This window comes from Chlorocebus sabaeus, chromosome 11, assembly GCF_047675955.1.
Source record: "Chlorocebus sabaeus isolate Y175 chromosome 11, mChlSab1.0.hap1, whole genome shotgun sequence".
Taxonomy (NCBI): Eukaryota; Metazoa; Chordata; class Mammalia; order Primates; family Cercopithecidae; genus Chlorocebus; species Chlorocebus sabaeus.
Window position 1 is genome coordinate 126,118,834 of NC_132914.1, and position 23,216 is coordinate 126,142,049.

General features: G+C 42.7%; 1 protein-coding gene across 11 annotated transcripts in view; it reads left to right on the forward strand.

The window, feature by feature from the left end:
* GLT1D1 (glycosyltransferase 1 domain containing 1) overlaps nt 1-23,216 on the forward strand; it is a 148,979-nt gene that overhangs the window by 68,721 nt on the left and 57,042 nt on the right. For 4 of the 11 annotated variants that reach the window (XM_073021226.1, XM_008005210.3, XM_008005205.3 and 1 more), the window contains 3 exons: nt 7,059-7,106; nt 11,709-11,745; nt 14,183-14,239. The exons of 3 other annotated variants lie outside the window; for them this stretch is intronic. In XM_073021226.1, the coding sequence (XP_072877327.1) occupies nt 7,059-7,106; nt 11,709-11,745; nt 14,183-14,239 (142 nt within the window). The remainder of the gene's footprint in view (nt 1-7,058; nt 7,107-11,708; nt 11,746-14,182; nt 14,240-23,216) is intronic. 4 more of the 11 variants (XM_008005211.3, XM_008005206.3, XM_073021222.1 and 1 more) reach the window with 1 other exon arrangement.

Here is a 23,216-nt window from a genome sequence, read left to right on the forward strand (position 1 = left end):
TTCTGGGATCACAGGCGTGAGCCACCGAACCTGGCCCTGTTTTCTTCTGTGTTCTCAGATCGGGTGATTTATCAGCTGCAGCATAAATGTTGTGGCAACCTTGTATACATGAGAGTAACCATCGCTTAGGTGGCAGAGGTAGTTTCCTGGGTTGGACCGTTTATTAGAAGAGCTTTAAACAGACAAGAGTTTGTAGATCCATAAGTTAATTCATTTACTGACTTTTTATTCATGATGACTCATAGGGCAGGTATATGAGCTGGTGGGAGCCTAACTTAATTCTCAGTAAGGAGCTATGTGAACGCACCGTACAGCTGGTGCCTGCAAAACTAAAGAAAAAAGCTAAAGGTCAGGTTCCCTTTGGTGGGCGAGGTTGCTGTCTCTGGCGGTGGGAACTGCACTGAGCCTGCTCCACCAGTGCTGTTAGGGCTTGTGCTGCGCCAGTTAATCCACCGTGCACTGTGTGGATGCCCTGATCATTTGCAGGCTGTGCCCTTTCTTTATAGAATTGCAACTTGCAAAATGGTGGTACTTGGGAACTGCTGCATTGGGACAAGGGCAGAACCCAGTCATCTGTGGTCTCTTCCGAAAGCTCAGGATGCCAGCCATCTGTGAATGTGAAGTTGCACACGCCCCTGACTGCGCACAGTCTTACTCTTTATGTCAGACTTTTCCCAAGCAGAGCATGGAGATTGTATTTCCTAGTGCAATTTAATGACTTGTCAATCTCAGTATTAGAAAACCCAACAGGCATCCTGGTTTCCAGTTTTATTGTAGTACCTTTTTTTTTTTTTTTTTTTTTGAGATAGAGTCTCATGCTGTCACCCAGGCTAGAGTGCAATGGTGCTATCTCGGTTCACTGCAACCTCTGCCCCCCGGGTCCAAGCGATTCTCCTGCCTCAGCCTCCTGAGTGACTGGGACGACAGGCATGCACCATCATATCAGGCTAATTTTTGTATTTTTAGTAGAGACACGGTTTCACCATATAGGCCAGGCTGGTCTCAAACGCCTGACCTCAAGTGATCCACCCACCTCAGCCTCGCAAAGTGTTGGGGCTACAGGCGTGAGCCACTGCACCCGGCCTACCTGTTGGACTATCTGTCTGGCTTCTTAAGGTAGTTTTCAAACCAGTGGTTACCAAAATGGGGTCCCTGGACCTCTGAGGTTCCCCGGGACTCTTTCAGGGCCTCCACCAAGTCAAGCCTTTTCTAAATAATAATGCGAAGGCTTTTCTTTTGGCTTTTCTCATGGTGTAAAACGCCATGATGAGCAAAAGTGCTGCTGCCTGAATACTAATAAAGGCAGGAGGCCCATCTGTGCTAATATTCACTGATTAGTCACCGCCACCCACTTAAGCCAATTTCACTTAAAAATGTCCTTGATGAAAATATACAAATTATTAGCTTTTCAAATATTAACCTTTGAATACATGTTGTTATTGTTTTTTTAGTAGAGACGGGGTTTTGCCTTCTTGGCCAAGCTGGTCTTGAACTCCTGACCTCAAGTGATCTGCCCTCCTCGGCCTCCCAGAGTGCTGGGATTACAGGCGTGAGCCACTGCACCTGACCTTTTCTCTCTCCTCTTTTTTTTTTTTTTTTTTTTTTCTGAGATGGAATCTCGCTCTGTTACCCAGGCTGGAGTGCAGTGGTGCGATCTCAGCTCACTGCAACCTCCGCCTCCCGGGTTCAAGTCATCCTCCTGCCTCAGCCTCCCGAGTAGCTGGGATTACAGGTGCCCACCACCACGCCTGGCTAATTTTTGTATTTTTAGTAGAGATGGGATTTCACCACGTTGGCCAGGCTGGTTTCGCACTCCTGACCTTGTGATCTGCCTGTCTTGGCTTCCCAAAGTGCTGGGATTACAGGTGTGAGCCACCGCACCCAGTCCCTCTTTTTTTTTTTTTTTTTTTTTTTTTTTTGTTAAGAGATAGGCTCTCACTCTGTTACCCAGGCTGGAGTACAATGGTGCAATCATGGCTTACTGGAGCCTCGAACACCTGGGCTCAAGCCATCCTTCTACCTCGGCCTCCCAAAATGCTGAGATGACAGGCATGAGCCACTGTATGTGGTCAAATTTGAATTTTCAAGTAGAGATTAGAATTTTGGAAAGCCAGCATGAGGTTGTTGGTTTCCCAATATCTGAAGGCTTTCCTGACGAGATCGGTGGTTATACTAACAAATGTGACTTCTTTGGATGTTGTATAATGAAATGTTTAAACATTTGAAAGATCTCCATGACTCCGTGAGCCAGTATGTTTTAAATGACCGATACGTGACCTATAGAATCAGGTATAGGTGAAGATCAGTTCAAAGTACCAGGTAGACTAATGGACTTTAAGATAACTGAGTATAAAAGTTCCCTAATGCAGCTAAACTTTAAGAAATTGCCACTTGTTGAGTTTGGGTCCAGCGTCCAAGAATAATGCCTACAGTGATGTGAAAGGCTATCAAAATACTCTTTCTTTTCCTACTACCTGTCTGCAAGATGTAGGATGTTCTTTATAAACCTCAACCAAAACAACATGTTGCAACAAATTAAATGAAACAGCAAACATGGGAACCCAACTGTGTTGGTTAAGACAGATATTAAAGAAATAATTGCCAGGTGTGGTGGCTCACACCTGTAATCCCAGCACTTTGAGAGGCTGAGGTGGGCGGATCACCTGAGGTCAAGAGTTCAAGACCAGCCTGGCCAGCATGACGAAACCCTGTCTCTACTGAAAACACAGAAAATTAGCTGGGCATGGTGATGTGCACCTGTAGTCCCAGCTACTCAGGAGGTTGAGGCAAGAGAATTGCCTGAACCCAGGAGGCTGAGGTTGAAGTGAGCAGAGATGGTGCCACTGCAAGACTCTGTCTCATAAAAAGAAAAAAAAAAGAAAGAAATATTTTACCTGTGGAAGCATGCTCCTTCTCCATGAATTCACTGCCCTTTTCTCTAAATCGTCAGCCTTCAATGCCATCCTCCACCACAAATCCTTCCTTGACCCTCCAAAATTGGCATAGATGAGTTCCCCTCCTCTGTCAGTTACCGTTTGCTGCTTAACAAACCAGTTGCCTTAAACAACAGGGTGGCCTCACTTCCATGCCTGGACCTTAGCTGGGATGGTGGGGACCCCTGAGGCCTGTCTCCACGGTGTCTGTCATCCTGTTTTAGGCTCAGCAGGAGGAGAGAACAGGCCCCAACCCACAAGCACATTCCAGGCCTCCGCCTGTGATAGGCTTGCCTCCTTACCATTGACCAAAGCAACTCAACGGGTGGAGATACGGTTCCTACCTCCTAATGAGAGGATCTTTAATGCTGCCTCACTAAAAGGGTGCGGATGCAGGGTGGGGAAGAATTGATGGCCTCTGTTACCATCTGCCACACTTCCTGTTTGTCTCTAATGAGTGTAACCTGTTTTATTTCCTTACCTGTGCTTCTCAAGCGGTGAGCTTCTTGAGGAAGGGACATGATATAGTCACTCGTGCATCCCTGGAGAAGAGTATACTGTCTCATGCCCAATGAATATCCATTAAATTGATTGATTAGGAATGACTCCTCCTTTAGAACCTTTTTATTTATTTATTTATTTATTTATTTATTGAGATGGAATCTTGCTCTTTCACCCAGGGTGAAGTGCAGTGGTGCAATCTCAGCTCACTGCAACCTCCGCCTCCCGAGTTCAAGCTATTCTCCTGGTTCAGACTCTCAAGTAGCTGGGATTACAGGTGTGCACCACCATTCCTGACTAATTTTTTTTTTTGTATTTTTAGTAGATACTGGGTTTCACCATGTTGGCCAGGCTGGTCTCGAACTCCTAACCTTGTGATCCGCCCATCTTGGTCTCCCAAAATGCTGGGATTAGAGGCATGAACCATCGCGCTCAGGCAGAACTTTTTTTTTTTTTTTTTGAGATGGAGTCTTGCTCTGTTGCCCAGGCTGGAGTGCAGTGGCGCAGTCTAGGCTCACTGCAACCTTCGCCTCCCAGGTTCAAGCGATTCTCCTGCCTCAGCCTCCTGAGTAGCTGGGATTACAGGCACCTGCCATCCTGCCCAGCTAATTTTTGTATTTTTATTAGAGACCGAGTTTCACCATGTTGGCCAGGGTGGTCTCAAACCCCTGACCTCGTGATCCACCTGCCTTGGCCTCCCAAAGTGCTGGGATTACAGGCATGAGCCACTGCACCTGGCCAGAACTTTTTATTAAAGAAATTTTCAGGCATACATAAAAGTAGAAAGAATAGTAGAGTGAGCCCTTAGGTGCCCACCACCCAGTTTACTATTCCTTGATTCTTACCTACTCTACTTCCTCCTAAATACACACACACACTTATACTCACCTACACACACACATACAGTGTTTTCTAGAATAATTTGAAAAATCACAAGTATCATGCCATTTCACCTATAATTAGATGCCATTTTACCTGTGAATGTACTTCGATAAAGACTTTTTTTAAAAACCATAAACACTATGGTACAGGTAACTTTTTTATTGGCAGACCACAGTCGGTAAGGAAGAAATAAAGAGGGGTTTAAGAGTGTTCATACAACCTAACGTTTTTATCAGTACAGTTTGGAAGAAATCATGGAAAAGAGTTTGGATGGGGAAAAGGAGAGGAATTGAATCATTTCGTTCCAGATGTATTGAATTAGAGACAAATATTGGACTCAGAGGGGAATAGAGCTGAGAATGTAGGGCTGTCCTCAGAGGAGGGCACAATTAGGGACACGGACGTGTGAGTCACTGGTGTCCAGGTGATGGTTAAAGCATGGAAACAGTCTTTTTTGTTTTTTTGAGACAGAGTCTTGCTCTGTCACCCAGGCTGGAGTGCAGTAGCATGATCTTGGCTCACTGCAGCCTCTGCCTCCGGGGTTCAAGCAATTCTCCTGCCTCAGCCTCCCAAGTAGCTGGGATTGTAGGTGCTTGGTGGACCACCACACCCAGCTAACTTTTGTATTTTGAATAGAGATGGGGTTTCACCATGTTGGCCAGGCTGGTCTTGAACTCCCGACCTCAGGCGATCCACCCGCCTTGGTCTCCCAAAGTTCTGGGATTACAGGTGACTGCCACCACGCCAGGCTAATTTTTGTATTTTTAATAGAGACTGGGTTTCACCATGTTGGCCAGGCTGGTCTCTAACTCCTGACCTCAAGTGATCTGCCCACCTCAGCCTCCCAAAATGCTGGAATTACAGGCATGAGCCACTGTGCCTGGCCCATTTCCTACCCTGAACAAACACTGCTGTCAGGTATCACACCACTTACGCCGCTTCCCAGAAGGTAAGGGGGCAGATCATGCCTCTCTTTGGTCAAGGTCAAATTTCCTAGTACACACTCACTATATTCCAAAACATTATCTCAACATGTCATCAATATGAAAGTTACTAGTGACATATTTTACCTTTTTTTTGTATGAAGTCTTTGAAATCTGGAGTGTATTTTATACTCACAGCACATCTTAATTCAAACCGGCTGCTTAACAGGTGCCCTGGATCAGCCACCTGTGGCGGGGGCCGTTGTGTGCTCAGGGCAGCTCTGTTTCAGGATTTCTGAAACACTTACTCACACGGTATCTGATCATGGAGGACACATGAACAGACATGTGCCAAATGAGGGTTCATTTGTAACCCGTGAGTGAACTTCAGCCCCCAGGGGTGCTCTTACGGAAACACTGTCTTGGGAGCTACCTGTCTCTGACTGACCCTTCACAAATTAGTTTGATTGGATTTCAATAAAGATGGTTTTATCTCTTTTAATTTGAAATGCCTTTGTTTATGCTCAGGTCATTATTTTTTAGTGTGTTTATATCAGCCTTAATTTGACATTGTACCTACTTTGTAAAATATACAATCCTAGTGGGCTCCTCACCAGGTCAGCATGCTACGCTGTTAATGCCTAGCACACGTGATCAATGTAGGTCATGGTTTGGGATATGGCATTACTGTGTTGGTTTGTGATATTATAATATATCTTTTAAGTGTGGTTTTTTTTTCTTTATTAAAGGGGTCTCACTCTGTTGCCCAGGTTGGGTGGAGTACAGGGGCATGATCATGGCTCACTGCAGCCCCAAACTCGTGGGCTCAAACGATCCTCTCCCCTCAGCCTCCTGAGTAGCTGGGACTACAGGCCCATGCCACCACACCTGGCTGAAATTTTTACTTTTTTTTTTTTTTTTTTTTGGTAGAGATGAGGTCTCACTGTGTTGCCCAGGCTGCTCTTGAACTCCTGGCCTCAAGTAGTTCTCCTGCTTCAGCCTCCTAAAATGCTAGGATCACAGGCGTGAGCCTCTGTGCTGGCCAGTTTCTGATATTATAATATTGATTTGACATTTTCAAGAATTTGATTCACTTCACATTTCTGATCCTGAGTTATATATTGTGGAAAGTTTGAAAATATCTTATGTAGGATTTTGATTTCTTGCTACAATATGTAATAGATATTCAGGATGCAAACTTGAGTACTTCTAGTTCTAGTCCACGTTTAGAGTATTTTGTCTAAATTCATCAGCATTTCACCAGAAAATGTAAAAATTTCACCAAAAAGAAAAAAAACACCCACAAACAAACGTACATCTTAATGGAAGCTTCTACCAGGAGAAGCAATGATTATGGTTTAATATGTCTCCATTGAGTTCAAAACCCCTCATGCCTGTTTTCATACTCTTTTCCTAATAAGCATTCTTCTAAGAGGACATGTAATCTAAACTCAAATATTTATTTATGAGCTATATTTTTAACATCCTGTTTAAGTAAATATTGCTTGAAGCAGTTATCAAATTCAACAACAACAACAAAAAGCACAGTTCCATTCATAATGGCCCATCAATATGCTTTGCAAGCATGGAGCTAAGTTTTCAGGTGTCTTTAGAGTGAGGTTTTCCTCTTTTTTTCTTCTTTTTTTCTTTTTCTGGAAACTTTGAGTTACCACCTTCTGGGGCCTAATTTATCTACTTTGCCTTGGCACTTGTTAAAGAAAAGTAACTTCTGGAAGTTGTTGTATTAGGCAATACCTAAAGTGTAATTTTACTTTGTGTACATTGACTCATCAAAATTCTTTTGGAAATTAAAATATAGAAAGCAAGACAGATCTCATTGGCTGTCACACGTGCAGTTCCTGTACAGGTGAGCTCCACAAGTCAGCGCAGATGTTAGCGCTGGCGTAATCGGAATGAGCTACATGTCGACTTATCCCTGAAGTCTGCAGTAGAAGCATGTTGTCTTCTGAGCTACTTATTACTTCTCTCTCTTCCCGCATGGCCCATTGCTTTGTGTCTGATTACCTCAGAAAGTCATCTTGGTAGCAGCTGAAACTAAGCCCACACCTTTTATTAGAGTTTCCACCCTCCTGGAAACATAAAAACGCACTGAGCACACGGACTTCGCCTCTAGAATTCCTCGTTTCTGTGCCAGCCCTCTCACCTCTGCAGGAGAAGCTCCAGGCATTGATCATGTCCCAGGAAGCTAATCCTTTTTAATAGCTTCTATGAAGCTGAGCCTTCATTGGAGATTTCTGGATAGAACTGCAAATGTTCTTTATGTCTGTGTGGGGTTTTTTGGTTTCCCGCTACGTGAGATCCCTGGGAATGGAGAAGTTTTAAAGGAACTTAAAAGTATGAAAAATGCATCATTCCAGAGCATAGATCTTGAGTTTACTTTTTCCATGACCCAGGACTCAAATGTGTGGTACCATCACAAGAATTGTTTCTAATTCATTAAATTGCCAAGGCAGAGCATGGTAGGGGAATCTTCTGAATAAAACGAACAATCCTTCTGAGTTGTTTACTCCATACAATTTAATCGTTTTAAAAAACGAAAATCTTCTCTGGAAATTTCCTGTTGATGTTCCCGTTTCTTGAGTCACCCCCCTAGATTGGGTGCCTCACTCTCATCCTTTGATTTTGTGAAGGGTCACGGGTTGTTCTTTTAAATTTATTTAACTATTTATTTTTTTTAGACGAATGTTGCTCTGTCTTCCACGCTGGAGTGCAGTGGCGCGATCTCAGCCCACTGCAGCCTCTGAAAGTCCTGGGATTAGCGGTGTGAGTCCCTGCGCCTGGCTGGATTTTGTTAATTCCATCTCTATGCCTGCTCATGTTGGACCTGAGAGAATCCTATCCCAGTCTAGTTTTAACATTTGTTTCTCATCTCACCCATGTATATTCTTTTTTATTTTTTGAAAAATTGTTCTACCCAAGGGGGAAGACTTGACAGCTCAGCTAGGTGCTACTGGGTTCTGTGTGGTGGCTGGCGTTTCTGTGGGACAGGGAGGACAGCAGGAAGGAAAACAAACACAATAGGTCCAAGCGTCATTCCACTGGGTTTCGATACTGGCTTTGCAGCCAGTCTTCCATTTCTGACCTGTGCCATGCATCTGTGATGAAGCAGGACACCAGCGCTTCTTCCTCATATTCCAGAATCCCAACTCTTGAAAACCTCTTTGTTTGTTGTTAAAATGTTGTGAAGTGTTAGTGTCTGGACATTTTTTTTTCTAGGAAAAATGATTACTTCCTAGTAAAAAAAGAAAAGAAACAGAAAATCGTTCTTTTTCTGGTTCTATTGCAGGAGTTCAGTGGCAAGGTTGAATCTCCCCACACACACCTCCCCTTCCTTTTGAATATTATTTTCTTTTTTTATGCACAATAACAGATTTCTAAGGGAAAAGAGTAGAGGGAGGAAAAAAGACACCATGACCTTGAAAAGTGCCCAGTTTCTATGTGTTTTGTGGCTTAAATCTATTTTGTAACTTTATGTGTATGGGCCATCATGTCTTTTAAGCGATTTGTAATCGTTTCAGAAGTAGTTTTAACAAAGCCACAATCTGCAGTTGTATTATAATTTCAGAACAAAAACTATTATTTTTGCCATCTGTAGAGCATAAAATTGTGCCTGTATTTCAAAAATAATCTATTGTGGTTTCCATTTGCAGAAAGTTTAATTTTAGAAGGTGAATCTCTGGCTTATATGTAGTCAAAGAATGGGAAGTTCTTTGGTTGATGTTATTCCAGCATGAAAAGGCATCAGTTAACCCTTGGGTCTGTTAGAAGTCCATCTATTTATAGGTATCTATCCTATAGGATCCTGGCTTTTTACATCCAGTAATGAGCCAAAGAGGTAACAGTTGCTGATAAACACACCTCAGTGTTTGCCATTGTGTGCACTAATGACCTTATCTGCAAGGCAGGACTTTGACTCGTGTTATTTCAAGGCAGATAGAACAATAATAAATATTGAGCAAAGAAAGCTAATTTGTATTTGTTACACTTTCATATAGAAAATGTTTTTCAAAATCAATATAAGCCAATTGGCTTTTGCCAGATTTCTTTTATTGCAGTGATTAAAAATAACTCAGGTCTAGACTTCCGTTATGCTGCAACTCTATTTCCTCCGTTTGCCTGGATGAGATCTGAAAATACCATTTATGAAATGCTTTTCAATTGATTTTAGAAAAACGCTGCTCAGAGATGTGGGAAGATCAGCAGATAAGTCCAGAAATCTTCACATTCAGTCAATTCCTTCTGCTTACAGAGCTGAGATACAAGTTTAACTCAATTTTTTTTTTTTTTTTTTGGTGGAAAAAGGAGATTCTTGACGGGAACATTTTGAGTTTATGTATTGCTAATTGCAGGGCATATTTCCAATGAAAATAGTGACAAAAACTTTATGTTGCCTCCCCTTATATTTATCTAGGATTCTGCTGAATCGGTTATTGTCAAACACTTACATTAACTTGAAAGTTACATGCCATGGTGTTCTATTGCGAGTGCTTTACCATCCATCTTCTAGATGTCGCCAGGCGAGTGTTTTGGACACAGGGTTGTTTCAGGAGAAAATACTCCGAGCCTCCACTACACTCGAGTAACAGCAATTCCAGCTTTCCAGGGAAATTAGAATTCAGCAAAAGGAATAGTTTAGGGCTCTGAACTGCAACTTCTAATTTCAGTGGTTGCCATTAGCCTTTTTTTTCCATTAAAGTTAATGTCTTTTTTAACTGGTAGAGAAGAGGTTTTTGAAAGTCTCTCGTAAAGGTTTACTATTTTAAGGGCATTTGGGATACCACGCATATCCACTTGCATGGCGAAGTGGGGAGGAGAGGCAAGACTTCTGGAGGCGTGAGATGCTTGCTGTAGTTAAATACAAAATGTGATGATAAGGACAAAACCAACGCCACACCAAGCCTTGTGTGTACCCACCACCTTCTTTATTTTTATTTTTTTTTAATTTTTGAGGCAGAGTCTCACTGTGTCGCTTAGTCTGGAGTGCAATGGCACAATCTTGGCTCACTGCAACCTCCACCTCCCGGGTTCAAGCGATTCTCCTGCCGCAGCCTCCCAAGTAGCTGGGACTACAGGCGTGTGCCACCGCAGCTGGCTACTTTTTGTATTTTTAGTAGAGACAGGGTTTTACCATTTTGCCCAGACTGGTCTTGACCTCCTGACCTCACATGATTTGCCTGCCCCAGCCTCTCAAAGTGCTGGGATTATATGGGTGAGCCACTGGGCCTGGTCATGCCACCCACCTTTTGCCTGGATGCTGCCTCTGCCAAACCTTTCCAGGCTTGGGGAGGGCCAGTCTCCTTCCTGTTGATTGACTCGCCCTTGGCAGGGCTGCTTCACCCTTGACTTGTGTCCCAAAATATAAAACTAACGTGGGGACAACGTCCAACGTGGGCCAGCATACCCCATGCAGTGTCGAGGGCTCCCTGGTACCCTAAAGACCACACTGGATCCCTATACTGAGAAAGGACAGGGGTGTGACTTCTGTGACCTCCAGGGATCTAGCTAGTTCAGTCATTTCATGCATTGATCAGGCTTATGTCACATGACAAAAAGACATCCATTTTTGGACTCTTTCACCAAAATGACAGCCTATTTTGATCGCTTGAGAGAAAGCGTCCTTGGCATGGACTTGCTCCACCAGCCGTTCTAGAGAGGGTCTCACTCTGCTCCTGCCTCCACCTTTCCATCTAAACGTCAATCTTAAAAATATTCCTGCCACTGTTTCCAAATGAACTGGAGAAGTGGATTGTATTTCTAGTAGTTTTGTGACATTCTGCCAGAAAACACGGCAAGGAATAGTAAGTTGATATCTTGGTACAAATACCCAAATCAGTCATGCCAGGGCCGCCTTTTCCTTGGTGCCAGGGAGGCCTTTGGGGAGGCCCTTACCAGACGCTTTCCATCCGGCTGTCCTCCCTTGCCTGGAAGGATCTGCCTCCTAGGGCCTGTCTTTGGTTTCCTAACATATTGGCAGCTCCTCCTTCTCCTCCTACTCCTTTCTTCATCTTTTCTGGGGGTGGTGGAAGTACTCTTCGCCTCAGGGTTGCGTAAGTCATATGGTGCTTCCGCAGGCTTCCACCTCCACGCTGCGGCAGGAGCTGCTCCAGCTGGGCCGGCGCTGGCATGCTCTCTGGCTGAACCTCAGTAATGTCTCCACTAACACAGCAAGTGTGACATTGCAAAATTGCATTAGGCCTCATTTAAGAGACTCTCTTTGTGTGTGCTTCTTACCTTATAGAGGCTGTATTTTTAATGGCAAAACCTATTAAAAGAGAAGTAACGCTTTGCTCTTAGAGAGGGGTAAGTCTGTGAGCAGGTGTGTAGATGATTCTCAGTGATGTTTTCCAGGATGGCTTTTTTTGTTAATGATCTTCATTTTATTTCTAAAAAGCAGTTGTCATGCACTGTCCAATGTACTGCTCTTTTCTTTCTCCCCTCCTTTCAAAAGCCGCAGGCTAAGGGTAAGATCTACGTCCAGAGTCAAGGTAAGCATTTTCAAATATTTATTTACTTATGTACAGGGATAGAGAGTGAATAAATAGATGTATATTTATATGTGATAAATATATATATTTAAAAGAATACGTTTGCACCCTTAAGAGACATATATTGAGATGTTTATGAAGGAGATAATATGATTTCTGAGATTTACTTAAAAATAATCAGTGAAATGGCTACTTTTTTTTTTTTTCTTTTTTGAGACAAGGTCTGGTGCAGTCGTGCGATCTCGGCTTACTGCAACCTCTGCCTCCTGGGTTCAAGCGATTCTCTAGCCTCAGCCCCCCCAAGTAGCTGGGACTACAGGTGTGAGCCACCATGCCCAGCTCAATTTTTTTTGTATTCTTTGTAGAAACGGGGTTTCACCATGTTGCCAGATTGGTCTTGAACTGCTGGGCTCAAGCAGTCTGCCTGAGAATGGCTACATTGTTACGATTTTTCTAACATTAGAATAAAAGATAAATAGGAGAAATTATAAAATAATGATTTAAAATGCAGATCACTTAACATTTTCCACCAGTAGAAGTACGATATACTCCATCGGCAGTATGTTTGGAAAAAACAAACCAAACCAAATGCAGGGCTTCTGTTTCGGCTGACTTGAGTTGGGGGACCTGGAACTCTTCTCCCTTCATCCTCCCCTTTCCTCCCTGCCCAATCCTACCCCTATGGTGACATCCGAAGCCCTTCATCAAACCCTCTGAGGTTTAAACATAGGTTTTTGTTTTTGTTTTTGTTTGAGATGGAGTCTCATTCTGTTGCCCAGGCTGGAGTGCAGTGGTGCAATCTTGGATCACTTCAACCACTGCCTCCTGGGTTCAAGCAACTGTCCTGCCTCAGCCTCCCGAGTAGCTGGGACTACAGGTGCCCCCCAGCACGCCCAGCTAATTTTTGTACATTTTGTAGAGACAGGGTTTTACTGTGTTGGCCAGGCTGATCTGGAACTCCTGACCTCAGGTGATGCGCCTGCCTCGGCCTCCCGAATTGCTGGGATTCCAGGTGTGAGCCACTGTGCCTGGCCTCTCTAAATAGAGTTTGTAAACCACTGTACTACATGATAAAAATAATGGAAAGCCTAGATCCATGGAAGAACGTGTAATTCGCCCCAAGCTCAGGTTAGAACAAGTGCAGACACTGAGGCCAGGCATTCGTGCCTCCCGAGGACTTCCATGGTGCTCAGGCGCACCTTAGTGAGACATGCCATCCTGCCATCACCGTGTCCTTGCTGCACTGGCCTCAGTGACATTTTTAGCAGGTGCAGCAGGAAAGACCTGGGCTCTGAGGCAGTGCGTAGGTTTGAACACAGCGTCTACCACCTCCACCCTGCGCATTTGGAAGCCCGTTTAACCTCTTGGAACCTCAGTGTCCAGCTGGATAAACTGGAGGAACCAGTCTGCTCAGTGGGCCTTTAAGGGCTACAGTGGAGTATGGAAAGTGCCTACATGCGGTCGGAGCCCAGGGCTGGCTTGAAGCGGACGCTCGTTAAATAGCCCTTGTCAGTATCATTCAGTGTGAATAATGATTACGCAGGTGGATTTTAGAGGTGGTTAGACGACTTGATTTACTTACGTTTTATAAAATTTCAAAATGTTTCTGTTACCAAGATAACGTGTTAGATAGTACCTCTGGATTTTCTAAATTGTAAAATATTTGGTTTTTTTCAGCAAAAATTAAATGTAACTTCTCTCTCTGAGAAAGTAATAGCCAACAGACCATCAGGCATGAGTTGGTGAGGGTTGAGAGTGAGGATTTTAAAGGGAGGTATAATTTTCACATGGAGCTTAGTTGACAGTGTGTTTGAAACCTGTCACTTCCTGGTGTTTTTAAGGAACTCATGGTTTGTCTAACCCAGTTTGGGCCTGTCATGGATCCTGGGGCTGAAAGGGGTGGGTCTTTTCTCATGTGGAATCTGTGGGCTCTTTTTAACCCTCCCGTGCTGAAGGATTCATGGGACTTCAGTGACGCACTCAGAGCATCGAGTGGCTTTGTAAAAACCAGCTGGTACCATTATTTAAACTTCAACACAAGTGGGCCATGCATGGTGGCTTACACCTGTAATCCCAGCACTTTGGGAGGCTGAGGCGGGTGGACCACTCGAGGTCAGGGGTTCGAGACCAGCCTGGCCAACATGGCGAAACCCCGTCTCTACTGAAAATACAAAAATTAGCCGGGTGTGGCAGCGGATGCCTATAATCCCAGCTACTCCGGAGGCTGAGGCAGGAGAATCGCTTCAACCCGGGAGGAGGAGGTTGCAGTGAGCTGACACTGGGCACTGCACTGCAGCCTGGGCGACAGAGCGAGACTCTGTCTCAAAATGATAATAATAATAGTAATAATAATAATAAGCCTCAACACAAAATAACTGGTTGCATTTCAGCAATCACATCAAAGTGAATTTGCCCTTTTTTTGTTTCTTTGACCCAGGAATTGCAACAACACCTAACGCCGCTTTTAACTGGAATACCTTTCTTCGACGCTCCGGTGAGATATGAGATCTTCTTAGAGGATTTTGAGGAAGCGCATCTTGTCAGTTACTTTCAGGAGCTTGTGACGTTCATGTGGTTTTGAAAAAGTGGTTGTCCGGGAGAACAAGGTTGATTTCCCTCTGTCTATGACTTCATGAGTAGTTTTACCCTTTTGAGGAACAGCAGGGCTAGAAAGCCGGAGAGACAGGGGCTCCGGCCCTTTCTGATGCTGTTTTTAGCAACTGCTTCCCAAATTTTCAGTACCATTTCCTGTGACATTTGTTCTTTATAAGAATAACAACCTCATGTGTTCATTTTATTTTACTTTACTAACTACACACATAATTAAATTACCATTATAGAAAAATGAGAAAATATCAGAATATGCAACACATTTTTTTTTTGTTTTTCTTTTTGAGACGGAGTCTCGTTCTGTTGCCCAGGCTGGAGTGCAGTGGTGTGATCTAGACTCACTGCACCCTCTACCTCCCGGGTTCAAGCGATTCTCCTGCCTCAGCCTCCTAAGAAGCTGGGACTACAGGCATGCGCCACCAAGCCCAGCTAATTTTTGTATTTTTAATGGAGATGGGGTTTTGCCGTATTGGCCAGGCTGGTCTTGAACTCCTGATCAGGTGATCCACCCACCTCGGCCTCCCAAAGTGCTGGGATTATAGGCATGAGCCACCGGGCCCGGCCAAAAAATGCAACAAAAATTTAAATCACTTGAAATTTCATCACCAAAAAGGAACTGCTATTAATGTTTGATGTGATCTTTCTCAACAATTTACATGTAAATAATGATTTTTCAAAGACAAAATCAAGCTTCACTTACTACTCTAACCTGCCTTCTTTGCTCATTATGTCAATAGAATAGAGTGAACTCGCCCTTTTTAAAAAAAAAAATCTGAAGTTTCTATATAGTGAAATGAAGAGATCTCAAGTACAAAATTAGGTAAATGTTTGACAAATGTGTATGCCCATGTAACAAATACCCTGATCAAGACAGGTAACATTTCCACCAGGCAAGGAAGTTCTCTCATGCCCTCTTCCATATTTAATTTCTGTCTCTTTATAGGCGACTCCTAGTCTAGCTTTTCTTATCTTAGATTAGTTTTACCTGTTCTTGAACTTCATCTAAGTGGAGTCCTGCGTTAAATAATTTTTTGTATCTGGCTTTCTTTGTTCAACGAATGTTTTTGAGATTTATCCCTATTGTGTGTATCTGTAGTCCTTTTCTTCTTAGTACTCTATTTTGGAATGGTGTATTCCATTCCATATATCACAAATTGTTTATCTCTTCTTCTATGGATGAACTTTTAGCTTGTTTTCAATTTTTAACCATTACAAATACATTTACTAAGAATATGCTTGTGCAAGGTTTTTTGGTGACCTACGTTTTCACTTCTCTTGGATAAATGCCTCTAAGTCAAATAGCTTGACTATATGATTAACATTATAAAAAAATATCCAAACAGTTCTCCAAGGTGTGCCATCTTACACTTCCGCAGAAGCTGGCAAGAGCTTCAGTTACTCCACGTTCTCGCCCACCGGTAGAGTAGACGGTCTTTTCAATTTTAGTTCTTCTCGGGAGATAATGAAATGGTGTCTCATTGTCATTCTTCTGAGTTTCATTTCCCCGATGATTAATTTTGTTCAGCACCTTTTTATATGCACGCTGGCCATTCATGTATCTTGTTTGGTGAGTGTCTAGTCAATTGTATGTGTGTCTTTTAATTACTGGTTTGCAGAACTTCCTTATATTCTAGGTCCAAACCTTTTGTCAGATAAATATATCGTTAATATTTTCTCCCATTCTCTGGCTTATATTTTCACCTGCTTAACCATGTCTTTTGAAGAGCAGAAGAGGTTTAAATTTTATTGAAGTCTAGTTTATCAAACTTTTTCTTTGATGGTTAGTGCTTTTGAGTCCTGTCTAGAAAATCTTTACCTACCCTAAGGTCACAAATATGCTTTTCTTTATTTTTTAAATGTCTTTAGAAGCTTGAGTGCTGTAGCTCTTTCATTTAGGATTATAAATCCATCTGAAATTACTGTTTGTGTGTTGTATGAGGTAGGAATCTTTTTTTTTTTTTTCTTTCTTAACAATATCCAGATGGTTCTGGCGTCATTTATTGGAAATGTTTTTCTTTGCCCATTGAATTGCTCTGGTGCCTTCGTTGAAAGTCAGTTTACTGTGTGTGGCGTTCCACTATCTATGCCTGTCTTTATTCCAGTACCATGCTGTTTTGTTGTTATAGGTTAATAGTAAGTCTAGAAACCAAGTAGTGTTAGTCAATAGCTTTGTTTCAGAATTATTTTAGCTATCCTAGGTTTTTTGCATATCAATTTAAATTTTGGGCTCAACTTGTCAATTTCTGTAAAATCCTGTTACATTGAACCTCCACCTTCCGGGTTCCAGCGATTCTCCTGCCTCAGCCTCCCCAGTAGCTAGGATTACAGGCATGCCCCATCACACCCGGCTAATTTTCTGTAATTTTTGGAGAGGGGGGTTTCACCGTGTTGGCCAGGCTGGTCTTGAACTCCTGACCTCAAGTAATCCATCTGCCTCAGCTTCCCAAAGTGCTGGGATTACAAGTATGAGCCACCTCGCCTGGCCTCTTGCTGCAAACTTCTAAGAAAAGACTGAAGATGCAAAATCAGTTCTCTGCCCTCAGCCTACAGAAAGACGCCCCAAGTCTGTTTTCATGCTAAAGACTTGAAACAAGAAGACATACATGCAGCCAAAAAACATATGAAAAAAGTTTGTCATCCACTGATCATGAGAGAAATGCAAATCAGAACCACAATGAGAACATCGCACGTCGGTCAGATGGCGATTATTAAGAAGCCAAGAAACAACAGATGCTGGCGAGCTTGTGGAGAAATAAGAATGCTTTTACCTGTTGGTGGGAATGCAAATTAGTTCAACCATTTTGGAAGACAGTGTGGCAATTCCACAAAGATACCATTTGACCCAGCAATCCCATTACTGGGTATATACCCAAAGGAATATAATCATTCTGTTATAAAGATACATGCACATGTATGTTCATTGCAGCACTATTCACAATAGCAAAGACATGGAATCAACTCAAATGCCCATCGATGATAGACTGGATAAAGAAAATGTGGTACACAGACACCATGGAATACTATGCAGCCATAAAAAGGAACAAGATCATGTCCTTTGCGGAAACATGGATGAAGCTGGAAGCCATTATCCTCAGCAAACTAAGGCAGGAACAGAAAACCAAACACCGCATGTTCTCACTTACAAGCGGGAGCTGAACAGTGAGAACACATGGACACAGGGAGGGGAACAACACACACTGGGGCCTGTCAGGGGAGGGCGGGGGTGGGGGTGTCGGGAGAGCATCAGGAAAACTAGCTAATGCATGTGGGGCTTGATACCTAGGTGATAGGATGATAGATGCAGCAAACCACCATGGCACACGTTTACTTATGCAGTAAACCTGGACATCCTGCACATGTATCCCGGAACTTAAAATAAAATAAAATGAAACAAAAAAGACTTGAAACAAAGCCTCTACCACATACTCTATGTGTCAGCTTTAAGTTCTATTGAAAAGAAAAATTTCCAAGCATTTTATCAGAAATGATTTTCGTAGTATACTCATCAATCTCAGCCACACTAGCATGGTTGTTCTCAGTGTTACAGATGAACCCATGCGACCTCAGCTGCTTTGTCATGTCAGTTACATGTACCATTATTCAGAACGAGGGGGCCCATTTTCAATTTCCTGTTGTAAAGCTAGTCTGTCTTCAATCTATCACAGGACGCAATGGCATTGTAACTAAGATTCATAATTTCCAGTAGGAGAATGATTTGTTGTCACGTTCCGTAGTCTCAGGGTTGACTGTTTCGTTGGTCTTGCTATTGAATGATTAAGGGAACAGCCAGGAGATTTTAAACACTCCTTAGAAAGCGTTTTCCTCTGGAGACCTACTTGGCTGCTGCTTAATCTTAATGTGTGCAATTAGAAGTTGTAAATGTATTCAGAATATATGGGCTTAGAGAGACTGGTTGTGGCTCTGGTAGCTGACAGTGGCAGATAATGGCTTAAGGGTAGATGTAGGATTAATCTGTGTCTCTGGGTTTTATGATCAGGCGTCTGTTCGCATTTGTGCCGTCGTTTGTCTTTGTCATCTCTCAGGCTCTGGGGATGGGCCGTCCTCATCATCCTTACTTTATCTTCCCTTGGCCTCTGGAGCATTGGAAACCTGTGACTATGATTTGTCCCTCCCACTTGGAGCTGCAGACAGTGAAAACAGAAGATAGAGTGAAGTTGGTAGAGACTATTAGTGATCAAATACCCTCTGCCTTCTCACCAACTATGAACCTTGAAATCAGGGGGAGTGGGTGGGAAGGACCTCATTTAACACTGCATATAAACAGTTGAGTAATGGAGTAGTCACCAGGGTTTGTAGTGTGCTGCTTAAATGTCTGATGTCTGCGTCACGATGCATTCTCCTCTTCCGGCATGTCACAGGTTTTCTTACCATTCTCAATTCTATCTCTAAGCCCCAGCTAACAAATTACTAAGTCTCCTTAATTTAAAACATTAAACGCCTCTTATGCTTACCATTATATCACATGCAAACAGATGAACTAAGAACAAATAAATAGTAAAGCAGGTTAAATATAGTAAATGGCATTGTTATAATTTTTTTCACACGATATTGGCAATAGCTATTCTGATTGAAAGATCGATGTGTGGACATCAAATTAGTTACCTGGTCTTTGAGTTTTTCTGTGCATTTCCAGATACATTTTAAGTGTGATGATTCCATGTTCTGTGAGTTTTGCCTTTAAATTGCAACGACCAACACAATCTAAAGTCATGATTCCTTTCAGGCTATCAAACCTAAAATGTATGAAAGCTTAAATTTGACTGGGTAACTCCTTCCTGGTTTTCTGATTTCTGTTTTATTGTATTTCTAGTTTTGTTTTGTTTTGTTTTTTTTTTGAGACAGAGTCTCGCTCTGTTGCCCAGGCTGGAGTGCAGTGGCCGGATCTCAGCTCACAGCAAGCTCCGCCTCCCGGGTTCATGCCATTCTCCCACCTCAGCCTCCCGAGTAACTGGGACTACAGGCGCCCGCCACCTCGCCTGGCTAGTTTTTTGTATTTTTTAGTAGAGACGGAGTTTCGCCATGTTAGCCAGGATGGTCTCGATCTCCTGACCTCGTGATCCACCCGTCTCGGCCTCCCAAAGTGCTGGGATTACAGGCTTGAGCCACCGCACCCGGCCTTGTATTTCTAGTTTTATTGTTCATTTCTGTCTCTCTCTCTTTTTCTCTCTCTCCATCTCTATCTCTATCTCTCTGTCAACTCTATTTGTATTTCTATAATGGAAACTCAAATTTGCCTAACTCAGATTGTAGCACTTTTCTTCCTCAGGCTAGTCCTAGGAAGACTCACTTGTTTTTCATTTGGAAAACTAGTGTTAGTAGAAGCCTTTATTCTTGCACAGCCCCCCAAATCAGCTTTTTCAGCTATAATTTAGTAAGTCTAATGGATTCAACTGAAGTACTTTTTTTTTTTTTTTGTAATAACAAGTGAAAAATAATGAAGACAGTGGCTGGGCGTGGTGGCTCACACCTGTAATCCCAGCACTTTGGGAGGCCGAGGCGGCGGATCTCTTGAGGTCGGGAGTTCAAGACCAGCCTGACCAACATGGTGAAACCCTGTCTCTACTAAAAATACAAAAATTAGCCAGATGTGGTAGTGCATGATGTAATCCCAGCTACCTGGGAGGCTGAGACAGGAGAATTGCTTGAACCCGGGAGGCGGAGGTTGCAGTGAGCCGAGATCGCCTCGTTGCACTCCAGCCTGGACAGCAAAAGTGAAACTTTATCAAGAAAGAAAGAAAAAAGAAAATAATAAAGACAGCTTCTAGAATGGAATACAGGACATAGAGACCGCCTCAGCATGGATTGGGCTTCTGTTCCTGAGCCCGCCCATGACTCATACTTGGGAGATGAAGCAACGTGGAATGTAGCTGTTGGCAGCAATATGCCAGATCGTGAAAACAACACATTTTGTTTTGAAGATAAAAATACCATTCTCCAGGAAATGGTTCTATCGGAAAAACATGTAAATGTGTGCATTTGTTAAGTGACGAGTTCAAATCTTGACTCATGGATAAACTAGACATTAGAGGAAAGGCAAAGGTAATAAAAATAAGTTTGGCGTTAAAAGGAGGAGACAAAATTTACCAAAAAAATTAGTTAGGTATGTGCCTCGCCTCTGAGCATCAGCAGGCCAACCTTATCTAATAGTTCTTTGTGAAAAGCTAAGAATTTATACCACCTTAAAGCTGTCAGGGGCTTTAGGGAGCCTGAAATGTAATTCATCAGAGTTGATGCTTACGTGCGATGAGCCTGAGCCCTTGAACACTTGATCAGGATTTTTCCTCTATAATCTTTGTTTTCAGTGAATGAGATTTTAGTATGTGGAAAGTGCACATAAGCTACGCAAATCCAAATGCTGTCTCTGCCTTTTCGTTTTTTTGTTTTTTTAAACCTAAAGACAAGGCTATAGCCCTTTATTCTATCATTTTCTAATTTATTTTCCTATATTCCCATTACACTTAATCTCCAACCCGGGAAGAAGACGAGGAGAGAGGAAAGGAATATAGGATTCCCTCCATCTCCCTGCAGTGTCTCGCAGGTCAGAGGTCTCATAATGAATTGAGTACGTTAGGGACCAGCACTTTTAAACATTGAAGTGAAATCAAACAGAAAACGTCAAAGTGGCTTGCATGTAGTCAGCCTAAAGTATGTTTTTAATCATATATAAACTCTGTGTCTATGTATGTGTACGTGTGTATTTATATATCTCGTGTGACTGAGTTGCAACATAATATGTTTATCTTACCATATGTCACAGTCAAAAAACTCTGAAAATCAATATTGTACCGTATGGATTATTTTCTTCTTAGGGCCATCTTTCCAAGGGATCCCAGGACAGGGGTAGTTGGAGGGCCACTTGTTTACAGCCTACGTGACCAAAATGCTAATGCGTCTTCAGAGCCTCGAGTTCGCAGTAGCTAAGTGTGTCAGAGTACAGGAACAAAACAGGTTTCCAGCACTCATACTTCTCACACAGCAAAAACAAAGAATTAAACAGAGTCTCTTCACCTTGACGTCACCTGCGTTCTTCACCCAGTGCTTTGAATACCATCTCTGGATGCCATCTTTGTAGATTGTTGGTTTGTTTGACATCTCCTTTTTTTTCCCCAATTCGGTCATACCGATTCTTGACTTTCCCCCTCTTTTTGGAACATTTGTGATTCTCTTTGTACCGTCCTTCTCTCCCTCCTCCTCCTGCTGTGTATGTGAATAGATATTCGTGCACATCAAGAATGTGATGAAAGTGACGTTGCTTCTTCTCATTGTATCACATCTGGATATGTACAGCATCAGCTTGTCCCAATAATGGAGCTCTTTTTCTGACTATGTAAACTGTGTGTGTGTGTGTGTGTGTGTGTGTGTGTATGTGTATGTGTATACACCAGGGCTAAGGCTTCCTCCCTTAGTTAAGCTGGTATCCCCTGGTTTCTCCGTGTACTGTACTGGTATTATATTTCCTTTGTAATTAATAAGTAATTTTTGAGAGGGTGCTCTTAATCTCTATCCTCATCAAACTTTCACTTGCAAATTTTAGCCTTCATTAGTGGTTCTTGCCTTGCAATGTAGGCTCAGACTGTTTCTCCTTCCTGACATCGCAATCTTGAAAAGTTTTCTCCATTTTTAAAAATCGTTTATTAAAATGAATAGCTTGACGACCTCATATTCAAATGCCTAACCTCAAATTCTTCTGACCTTCAATTCAAAATTCTGCATGTAGCGTCTAGCTTAGACTTTTGATCAAACAAGGACTCACTAAGGTTTGCATTTCTAAAGTTAGCTTCAGGATACTTAGAATATTAAGGAAAGGTCCAGGTGTGGTGACTCATGCCTGTAATCCCAGTGCTTTGGGAGGATGAGGCCAGTGGATCACCTGAGGTCAGGAGTTCGATTCCAGCCTGGACAACATGGTGAAACCTCGTCTCTCCCAAAAATACCAAAAGGAGCCGGGCATGGTGACCTGTGCCTGTAGTCTCAGCTTGGGAAGCTGAGGCAGGAGAATCGCTTGAACCCAGGAGGCAGAGGTTGCAGTGAGCAGAGAACTTACCACTGTACTCCAGCCTAGGCTACAGGCTGAAACTCCATCTCAAAAAAAAAAAAAAAAAAAAAAAAAAAAGAATCTTAAGGAAATACTAAAAACTCAACATAATTCAATGAAAATTGGCAATGCAGATTGTCAGCGGCTTATTCAGAGGCTGTGACCATTTTCCAAGGCTTTTCTAAGAGCGACATCTCGATCTTAACATTTCAGTAAAGATTTTCTCCAGTTACGTATTAATTTTTTGAAGCTCTTGTGATTGTTTTGGTGTCGCCATAAGTCATTGTATTCACACTAGTTGTACTCCTGTTCAGGATTTGGAATAGCATAGAGAAAATGAAAGTGTTTGAATTAAATAATGGACAAATGCCTGTCCTGGGAAAAAAACCTTGAACCTGCATGATTTTATGGCCAATTATACAGGTTATAAATGCTGAAGTTTTAGGTCCACTTGTGTTAAATATATTAGCAATTTCTATTGCATGTGTCATGTACTGAGCTGTAAGAAGCCACCTCAGGATGTACCACCTGCTCCCATTTGTTGTGTGGTGAGGGGTATGGATCTTCTAATGCCTCCAAAGCCCTTTGCTAATAAGGCTTAGCTTTTTCCTGTATCTGCAGATGTCTTGGTCTGGATCCCTCACTTTTCTTTTCTTTTATTTTTTTTGAGATGGAGTCTCACTCTGTCACCCAGGCTGGGAGTGCAGTGGCACCACCTCCGCTCGCTGGAACCTCCGCCTCCTGGGTTCGAGCGATTCTCCTGCCTCAGCCTCCCCAGTAGCTGGGATTACAGGTGTGTGGCACC